The following is an 11097-nucleotide window of genomic DNA, read 5'->3' on the forward strand; positions in this document are numbered from 1 at the left end:
GAGAACAGTGTGCAGCCTCAGGGGCTGCCATGGGAGCCAGGCTGGCTATCCTGATGGTTCGTGCTCCAGGAAGAAGTCTCAATCTTAGTCTCCCTTAATCAGGCACTTCTCTCTCTTTCTAGATGATGTGTCCTTTTAGTGCCATTTAAGCTAGTTGTAGTGCGACTGCACTAATATTGCACACAGAGTCTGCAAATTAGGGCTTCTTTGTTATTTTGTAATATTTGAAATTAAAAAGTGAAATTGGTTCAAAATTGAACATTAAATGTAACATTGAAAGAAAAGAGCTTGCTTTTACTTTATTTAAATTTGATTTCAATTCTAAATTTCTGGATAGTTTTCAGAATGAGTTTGAACTATATTACTTATTTTTGCCTTCTGTTTCTTATTGTTAGTGAATGTAAAAATGTTGTGGTTATAATATTAAAGAACTCTTGATCAGTCATTGTTTAATTAAAAAAACCTGAATAAAATTATGTTCCAGAAACTAGCACTAATTTTCATTAAGAATTATGATGATGCTTTATTTGAAAATATTATCTAAGAAATAATACAATAATCACCATTCTGTTTCCAGTAAAAAGTGGATAATTTTGAGTTTTAAATAATTCACAGTAACATGGTATATGATGGCAATTCTGAATTTTCTTACTGTACCATCTAACATAACATATACATTGAAAAGTTCACAAAACATACTTGCATAGTTTATCGAATAATGCAAAAATCAAAGTAATCTCCATATGTCATAAAATAGAATATTGACAGAATATTTTACTCAGTATTTTTAGCTGTTTATTCAGTAGGTGTTTAGGTCCCAATAACCTAGATGAGATCGCTAAATAGGTAGTCTATATTCTTTTGTTCTGAATTTTCTCATGTCTGTTGGATTTACTTCCATTGGGTTCCTGTATCTGAACTGTTATACTTAGTTACCTAGAATACACAGTCAACCTTTTTAGTCTGTCCAGGACCCTACCTTTATTATTATTATTTTCACTTTACAACAGCATTTTCATGCTGGATTTTTCAAAAGGAAACACCAGAGAAAGAAGGAGAAACCAAGAAAAATACACACAACGTAAATTAATCAATTTTCCTGAATTGAGGGATTTTCTTTGGCCCCTGATGGACTCACTCATACAGCTTTGTAAACACTTAGAAAGATTCTCTTCTCCCAACTTCGTTCAATGTGTCCTTTTGTTTCTCTTTCTGTCACAGCTGATCTGGTTCCATCTTGTTTGCCTAAAATTAATCCTTTAGTCTTCTCAGCTTCTGTATTTAGTGACAAACCAATAATTCCTCTTTACTAAACTGAAATTTTCCTTTTCTAATTTGTCCACACCATTTGACTTCTCACTTCTAATGTTCTGCCTGATGGAATTTGCTAGTTAAGCACTCATTTTGAAGGACAGTCACTCTGGTGCTTCTTTTTTTTTTTTTTTTTTTTTTTTTTTGAGTTACTTTCTCTTTCTTTTTTTATTAAATTCAGTTTTATTGAAATACATTCACACACCATACAATCATCCATGATATACAATCCACTGTCCACAGTATGATAACATAGTTATGCATTCATCACCACAATCTATCTCTGAACATTTTCCTTACATCAGAAAGAACCAGAACAAGAATAAATAAAAGTGAAAAAAGAACACCCAAATCATCCCCCCATCCCACCCCATTTGTCCTTTAGTTTTTATCCCCATTCCTCCACTCATCCATACGCTAGATAAAGGGGGTGTGATCCACAAGGTCTTCACAATCACACTGTCACCCCTTGTAATCTACATTATTATATAATTGTCTTCAGGAGTCCAGACTGCTGGGTTGGAGTTTGGTAGTTTCAGGTATTTACTTCTAGCTATTCCAATACATTAAAGCCTAAGAGGTGTTATCTATATAGTGCATAAGAATGTCCACCAGAGTGACCTCTCGATTCCATCTGGAATCTCTCAGCCACTGAAACCATTTCGTCTCATTTTGCATCCCCCTTTTGGTCAAGAAGATACTCTCAGTCCCATGATGTCGGGTCCACATTCATCCCCGGGAGTCGTACTCTGCATTGCCAGGGAGATTTACACCCCTGGGAGTCGGGTCCCACGTAGGGGGGAGGGCAGCGAGTTCACCTGTCGAGATGGCTCAGTTAGAGAGAGAGAGGGCCATATCTGAGCAAGAAAGAGGTACTCAAGGGGAGACTCTTAGGTACCATTACATACAAGTTTAGACTCTCCTTTGTGGTAATGAGCTTCATAAGGGCAAGTCCCATGCTCGAGGGCTCAGCACATCAAACCGCCAGTCCCAATGTTTGTGACAACATCAACACCAGTCCAGGTGAGGATGTCCAACACATCCGCAACTCTGGTGCTTCTTGAGCCTTAGTAGAGAAGTGGCCCTCTCTTAGTTTGGTAATCAGGCCCACCAAATCTGAAGCTTTGGTGATGATGCTTTTCATTTGTCCACCCTTGTCTGAGAAAAGCTGGCAGTCAGTGAATCTGTCAATGGCCAAGTAACCAGAAGTGGAAAACCTAGTTAAAATGGAAAATGCATTGAGGAAGGAAGCCTACAAAGAGAGTAAAGAGAAACTAGACTTTGGTCACCTCATCTGAAATGCTGGGTCAGGCTTCACGAATCCAGGGCAACATTTGATTTTTATTCCTATACCACACAAATAAATTTTATTATTTAAGTTATTTTCCCCAACTGTCAATTTTATTCTCAATAATTTGTCCAGGTTTCTAACTGTCCCTATGAAATGTACACCCATGAAAATGTCTTTGGTTATATTATGTAGCATTGCTCATCAAAAACAATGGCCTGCACATTCAGAGTATCTTTTGCATGGAAAATGCTGATAAACAAAATTTCTTATTTACAACCAGTAAAATATTCAAGCAAGCAAATTAAAATCATTAACAATAAAATGTGATTTATAATGTTAAAAATGCACTGCGCCTTTTGGTACTCTAATTGTAAGGCTTCTTGAAGGCCCTAGTCTACTCTATTCTTTTCCTTTCAAATGTACAGTTTTAATATAACAAAGTAACATAGAACTTCACAGATTCAGATTTCATCACACCAAAGTTTTTGAACATGTTGACACTGGATGCAAAGAAAAGCAATTCCATTAATGTATAACATTATGCTTTGCCTATGCTCTATTTTAGTAATTAAATTTGTTAGAATTTTTTATGTCCAAAAAATGTTTATTTCTTCTTAAATGTTGGAAGATATTTTCACTGGGTATATAGATCTAGGGTGAAATCAGTTTTTCTTTCAGTAATTTCAAAGGTGTTACTCCACTGTCCACTGATTTATATTATTGATTAAAAAAAAAGTCTATTTTCATTCTTACTTTCATTCTTCTGTAAATGAACTTTTTTTCTCTCCGTCTGATATTAAGATTTTTTTCTTCATCCCTGATTTTAAGCAGTTTGATTATCATGTACTTTTAACAACTTTTCCTGATTTTTGCTCTGTGTAGAGTTAAGATTCTTGAATCTGTAGGTTGTAATTTTAACAAATTTGGAAAAAGTTAGCCATATTTATTTAAATATTTTTTTCTGATCCCCTACATCTTTGGGATTATAATTACCCTTGTATAGCCTAACTGAAGTTGTCTCATAGATCAGTAATGCTTTGTTCAATTTTTTTGTCTTTTTTCTCTTTGTGTTTCTACTGCTATTCCTTCAGGTGTAATAATATTTTCTTTTCTGTTGTGTCTATTCTGATCGTAATCCCATTCACTGTATTTTTTTTTTTTTTTTAATTTCAGACATGGTATTTTTCATCTATTGAAAATCTAATTTGGATTATCCATCTCTTTCGTGTCTCTATTTGGCATGCTAATTCTTTCCTCTTCCTCCTTAAATAAGTTTTATTGTCCAAGTCTACTGTACTTCAGCATATGTGCTATTTCCCAGTATGTTTCTATAAATTGGATATTTTTCTTACTTTGGGTTTAATTTTCCAGCTTCTTTGCATACTGGGTTTTTACTTAATTTGAACTTTTTTGTAGTTGTTGTTGTATGTGACACATCAAATTTGCCCTACATTTAAACTCAAATGACTTTTTTTGAAATTTGCTTTTGTCCTCTTTGGAGATTTGGGTGGCAGTGTCCCAAGGGGTAATGCTGCCCCTTTGGCTTGATATGCATCAACAATAAATCTTAGGCCCACTTATGTCACAGGCGGCTACCAGGCGAATGCGCAAGATATTCTCTTAGCCTTCTCCAGGGGAAACTGAACTGCAGTTTGGCCGGGCTAGCCACGTGGTCGTGACGTCAGCGCGCGCCAGCAGGTCTGGCTTCCTTGCGGTCCTGGTGGTGGCTTAGCTAAAGTTGCTACTTTGTGGTCTATTTTGGGTGTCCAAGGTGTACCACAACAGTAGCCAGAAGCGGCACTGGACTTTCACCAGTGAGGAGCAGCTGGCACTACTGCGAACTGATGCCAACCGCAAATTCAAATGCAAAGTGCTGGGGAACAGGAAGGTTCTTCCAAATAATCCAGTCTTTTCTTGAGCCTCATGAAGAAATGACACTCTGCAAATACTATGAAAAAAGATTACTGGAATTCTATTCAGTATTTAAGCCAGCAATGCCAAGGTCTGTTGTGGGTACAGCTTATATGTATTTCAAGTGTTTTTATTTTAATAACTCAGTAATGGAATACCACCCATGAATAATAATGCTCACTTGTGCATTTCTGGCCTGCAAAGTAGATGAAGTCAATGTATCTAGTCCACAATTTTTGGAAATCTTCAGGAGAGTTATCTTGGGCAGGCACTAGAGCAGATTTGGAGTATAAATTACTAATACAGCAATTTAATTTCCACATTATTGTCCACATTCCTTTTAGACCATTTGAGGGCCTCCTATTGATTTAAAGACTCATTATCCCATGTTGGAGAACCCAGAGATTTTGAGGAAAACAGTTGATGACTTTCTTGAGTTGCGTTGACAGATGCTTACCTTTTTATCTGCACCTTCCCGAATTGCTATGACAGACATTTTATCTGGTGCTTCCAGGGCTGGAATTACTATGGAAAGTTATTTATCAGAGTTTTATTATGAAAGAGAACAGAACTTACTTGTCACAGTTACTACATATAATGAAAAGCATGAGAAGCTTGGTAAATATATATATATATATATACACACATGTATGAATCACACAGATCTGAAGAAGTTGTTCTAAAACAGAAGTTGGACCAATGTCAATCTGCTGAGCTTGCACTTAGTGTAATTATGAAGAAGAGGAAAGACTATGGAAATGATGATTATATCTCATAGAAACCCAAACATGAAGAGGAAGAATGGACTGATGACGACCTGGTAGATTCTCTGTAACCTTTTTTTTCTTTTTTAATTAAATTCAGTTTTATTGAGATATATTCACATACCATACAGTCATCCATGGCGTACAATCTATTGTTCATAGTACCATCATATAGTCATGCATTTATCACCTCAATCTGTTTTTGAACATTTTCCTTACACCAGAAAGAATAAGAAAAAAAGAGTAAAAAAAGAATACCCAAATCATCCCTCCCATCCCATCCTATTTTTCATTTAGTTTTTGTCCCCATTTTTCTTCTCATCCATCCATACACTGGATAAAGGGAATGTGATCCACAAGGTTTTCACAATCACAGTGTCACCCATTGTAAGCTACATTGTTATACAATCGTCTTCAAGAGTCAAGGATACTAGGTTGGAATTTATTTTTTCTTATTGCTAAAAAAAAAACAAACAATTTTTCTTGTAGTAATCAGTATGTTCAAATGCTGATTGTGGTGATAAATGTACAACTTTATGATGATACCATGAACAACTGATTGTACACTGTGGATAAATGTATGGTATGTGAATATAACTCTAGAAAATTGTAGGAAAATATATATATAGGAGTAAAAGTGTTGGAGAAAACATGGTGAGAGGGATGATGCCTCACTAATATGGACTAACTACAATGTGTAAACTCAGAATTGAATCTTAGAACATAGCCTAACGTGGACACAATAATTGTAATAGTCCCTAGATTGTAAGCTCTTACAGCAGTTAACTCTATCCCTGAATTGTAAGGCCTATCTCTAAACTTTAAGATGCTGATCCCCTAGCATATGTTGTCACAGACATTGGGACTGGCAGTTTGATGTGCTGAGCCCTCAAGCATGGGACTTGCCCTTATGAAGCTCATTACCACAAAGGAAAGTCTAAAGTTGTATGTGAAAAAAAGAAAGAGAAAAGAAAAGTTATGACCTATAAAAAAAAAACAAGGATAAAATGGCTGAGGTAAGTACCACATTTACAGTAATAATTCTGAATGTTAATAGATTAAACTCCCCAAACAAAAGACACAGATTTTCAGAATGGACAAAAAAGCCAGGTGCAATTCCATGTTGTTTACATGGAACTCAACATACACAAAGGCCCAAACAAGGAGCTGTTGGAAAAAGATATTCCATGCAAATATTAACCAAAGAAGAGCTGTGGTAGCTATACTAATGTCAGACAAAATAGTCTTTAACGGCAAAGCCATTAAAGCAGACAAAGAAGGACAGCATATATTAATAAAAGGGGTAATCCACCAAGAAGAAATAACAATCATAATTATCTCTGCACCTGACCATGTGGTATCCCAAAATATATGAGACAAACACTGACAAAACTGAAGGAATAAATAGACATCTCTAAAATAAAGTTGGAGACTTCAATACAACATGCTAATCAATAGATAGAACATCTACAGAGGATCAGTAAGGAAACAGAACACTTGAACATGATAAATGAACTAGACATAACAGACATATACAGATCACTGCGCCACAAACAGTGAGAGTATACATTCTTCTCCAGTGTGCATGGGTCATTCTCCAGGGATAGACCACATGTTTGACCACAAAACAAATCTCAAAAATTTTTGAATGATTAAATAATTCAAAGAAATATCTCTGATCATAAAAGAGTGAAGCTAGAAATAAAGAAGGTGGAGAACTGAAAAATTCACAAATATATGGGAGTTAAACAAAGTCAAAGAAGAAATTGCAAGAGAAATCAATATCTTGAGATGAATGAAAATGAGAACACAACATATCAAAATTTATGGGATGCAGTGAAGGCAGTGCTGAGAGGGAAATTTAGCATCCTGTATGCTTATAATAAAAAAGTAGAAAGAGTTAAAATCAGAGATCTAACTGCACACCTGGCTGAAGTAGAAAAAGAAAAGCAAACTAATCCCAAAATAAGCAGAAAGAAATAAATTACAAAGACTAGAGCAAAACTTAAATTGGATCTCGAACCTAAATAGAAGAACCAAGACTATACAGCTCCTAGAGGAAAACATAGGGAAGGGATTTTGTGGTTGGCAATAATTTCTCAGATGTTACACCCAAAGTACAGGCAATGAAAGAAAAAAATAAACAGGACATCCTGACAATTAAAAACTTTTGTGCATCAAAGACTTTGTCACATAAGTGAAAAGTCATCCTACTCAATGGGAGAAAATATTTGGAAACCACATAATAAAGGTTTTATATCCAGTATTTATAAGGATTTAGTATCCGGAATATGTGAAGAAATCCTATAACTCTACATTAAAAAGACAAACAACCCAATTAAAAATGGGCAAAATGTCTAGAGTAGACATTTCTCCAAAGAGGATATGTAAATAGCTAAAAAGCACATGAGAAGATGCTTAGCTTCACTAGCTGTTAGGGAAATGCAAATGAAAACCACAATGAGATATCATTTCACACATATCGGAATGGCCACTATTAAAATAAAAACAGAAAACTACAATTGTTGGATTGCATGTGGAGTAATAGGAACATTCATTAACTGCTGGTGGAAATGTGAAATGGTGCAGCTGCTGCGGAAGACAGTTTGGCAGTTCTTCAGGAAGCTAAGTATATGGTTACCATATGATCCGGCAATCCTGCTTATGGTTATATACCCGGAAGAAATGAAAGCAGGGTTTCAAGCAGTTATTTGCACACTGATGTTCATAGCAGCATTAGTGACAATTGCCAAAAGATGAAAGCAACCCAAGTTTCCATCAACCTTTTAATGGATAAATAAAATGTGGTATGTACCTACAATGGAACTTTATTCAGCTGTAAACAGTAGTGGACCCTTGATGCATATGACAGCATGGATTAACCTTGAAGACATTATGCTGAGTGAAACAAGACAGACAGAAAAGGATAAATATTGTATGATTTTACTGTTATTAACTAATTATAATAAGCAAACACATAGTTAAGTATCTAGAATATAGGTTACCAGGAGATAGATTGGGGTTAGAGATTGGGGAGTTGATGCTTAATTTGTACAGATTTTTTACTTAGGCTGATGTTAAAGGTTTGGAAATGGATGGTGGTGATGGTAGCAGATTATTGTGAGTCCAATAAATAACAGTGGACTCTATAGTTGAATGTGGTATTTCAATTAAGTCATTAGCTAGGTGTTAGAGAGTGTAGCTAAAAGTCAAACCAGCACTATTAGAAAGAAAAAAGATTTCTACCTCTTTTGCCCTAAGTTCCCTTATGTAGTCCTTGATGTGAAATTTTGAGTACAATAATGAGCCTCCAAAGGCACCCAGATGAAAGCATTTTCATCTGTGTATAAACAATTTCATAATTCTGTCTTCCCTAAAGGATTTGAATTATGGAGGGACTCCCAGGGGAGATTCTACATCAAGCCCCTGAGACCTTGATGCTCCAAAAGAAATAACTTACATCATTCTACCTGTTACTGCATAGAAAACAAAGGGTGTTATTCACATTCCATTTTATAGGTTAATGATTACCTCTAGAAAACTCATAATTAAGTATGATCTTTATCTGAGTGACTCTCAGAAAAATTCAAAGACTGCAATTTATAAATGCCCTGAGCCTCTCCACACAAAAGGAAGAGGAGAGATTTTTTAATTTGGGGCTAATACTTCAAATAGCAACAGTTATTTCTCTTTGGAAAACAATGGTGGAGAGAAAAGCAGGACAATTCTCATGCCTCTAGTTGGAAGAAGGGTGAGCACTGAATCCTTTGTGTTTTTATACCCTTCAAAACCCAGAGCTATGGAGAGCTAATGGACCTTTCTGCTTTCTCCAGTTCTTATCCTGAAGTGTGGATGGTTGAAGGGTCTGTATGGGAGGAAAGTAGAGTTTAGAAATAGTGCTGGGTTTGCAATGCCTCCATTCCCTCTGCCCCTTAGAGCATTTCCTATGAAGTAGATCCAGGTTCCATTCCTGACTTAATGACTTTTTTGCTGTGCATCCTCTGGAAGCCAAGGGCTTCTGTGAATCTCTGATTCCTTAACTGTGCTATGGACTGAGTGTTCAGGCAACCCACCCTATGCAGCATGTAATCTAGATTGGTGGCCAGTACAGGGTAGCTGAAGCATGGTGAGTAAAGGTTGACAAACATAAACTTGAGTTAGGAAGGAAATAAACTTCATGAATTGCAAATTGAGACAGATAAAAGATGAGAAATCCCTGGCACTTCTTCCCCTCTTTGTCCCATCTCTCCCAGTGTTAGCTGGTGCTCTGCTCATGCCTCCCAAGCACCTGACCTCCTTGTCCAAGCAGAGCCTGATCCAGCTTTGTGTAATAGTTAATTCAAGCTAAATCTCTGGGCTTCTTAGTTCCAGGAAGGGATAGGATATGGTCTTGCATGGGAAAACTGGATTCTACCTCAAATATGACCCTACTTTCCTATTTTCACAGATTCCATTGGAAGAGAATGGAAATTGGAAACAGTTCATTAGTGACAGAGTTTATCCTTGCAGGTTTAACAGAATATTCAAAGATCAAGCTCCCCCTCTTCTTCTTCTTCCTAGGAATCTACATTGTCACTGTGGCAGGCAACCTAGGCTTGCTCATTCTAATTGGACTGAATTCTCCCCTCCACACGCCTATGTACTACTTCCTCTTTAATTTGTCCTTTATTGATCTATGCTATTCTTCTGTCATCACCCCAAAACTGTTGATAAACTTTGTGTCAACAACGAACATCATCTCCTATGGAGGATGCATGACTCAGCTCTTTTTCTCCTATTTCTTTGTCAGTGCAGAGTGCTATGTGTTGATGGTGATGGCCTATGATCGCTATGTAGCCATCTGTAGGCCCCTGCTTTACATGGTCACCATGTCCCCTCAGGTCTGTTCTTTTCTGGCTGCGATTGTGTATGTGGTGGCATTCATTGGTGCCTGGGCCCACACGGGGTGCATGCTGAGGTTGACCTTCTGTAATGCCAACACCATCAACCACTACATGTGTGAAATCCTTGCTCTCCTGGAGCTCTCCTGCACCAGCACCTACATCAATGAACTGGTGGTTTTCATTATTGTGGGGTTTGCTGTTGGTGTGTCCACCCTCAACATCACTGTCTCTTACACTTTCATCATCTCTAGCATCCTCCGCATTCGCTCCACTGAAGGAAGGTCCAAAGCCTTCAGCACTTGTAGCTCACATATTATTGTTGTTTCTATTTTCTTTGGGTCAGGGGCATTCATGTACCTTCATCCTTCTTCTGTTTTGTCCATGGACCAGGGGAAAGTGTCCACTCTGTTCTATACCATTGTGATACCCATGCTTAATCCTCTGATCTACAGCTTCAGGAACAAGGAAGTTAAAGTTGCTCTGAAGAAAAGCTTGAGTAGAAAAAACATTTTCCTGAGTTGAAGCTGTATTAATTATGGCAAAAGAACACAGGTCTCTCTTTATCTTATTTTGCTTTCCCCTTACAGCAAGAAGTGAGGTATAATGGAATCAGCACTGGATTTGGAATGAGAAGTCCTGGGTTAAAGCTCTGAAAGATATGTGCATGATATTATCAAGATTTTCAGGAAGAGTTAGTTAATGCAAATGAAAGTGTGTAGCACAGTCTTGGGGCCTTTTTCACTTGCACACTTTTCTACAAGCTCTCCCTCAGTCTGAACACCCTCCCATACCCTCTTCCTTTTTCTTTGCTCAATCTGTCTATGCTTCGGTGTTAAGTTACCAAGAACCTCTGGGAAGTCTTTCCTTGACAGGAAGACCAGGTTTGAAGACCTTCAGCTATGTTCTCATAACATTCCCTGCCTACCCTATTGTGCCT

The 11097-nt window shown here is 37.0% G+C and overlaps 1 protein-coding gene and 1 pseudogene across 1 annotated transcript; both read left to right on the forward strand.

Moving 5' to 3' along the window:
• Window positions 1-4379: 4379 nt before the first annotated feature.
• Window positions 4380-5348, forward strand: LOC119538039 (annotated as a pseudogene).
• Window positions 5349-9734: 4386 nt separating this feature from the next.
• LOC119537341 (olfactory receptor 145-like) lies at window positions 9735-10682 on the forward strand. The gene has a single exon (XM_037839838.1). It carries the CDS (start codon window positions 9741-9743, stop codon window positions 10680-10682), a length of 942 nt encoding a protein of 313 aa, XP_037695766.1. The 5' UTR covers window positions 9735-9740.
• Window positions 10683-11097: the final 415 nt, after the last annotated feature.

The sequence above is a fragment of the Choloepus didactylus genome, chromosome 6 (assembly GCF_015220235.1).
Source record: "Choloepus didactylus isolate mChoDid1 chromosome 6, mChoDid1.pri, whole genome shotgun sequence".
NCBI classification, from domain to species: domain Eukaryota; kingdom Metazoa; phylum Chordata; class Mammalia; order Pilosa; family Megalonychidae; genus Choloepus; species Choloepus didactylus.

Coding starts and splice junctions, on each gene's coding strand:
- LOC119537341 (XM_037839838.1), top strand. CDS start 9,741: ATGGAAATTGGAAACAGTTCATTAGTGACAGAGTTTATCCTTGCAGGT.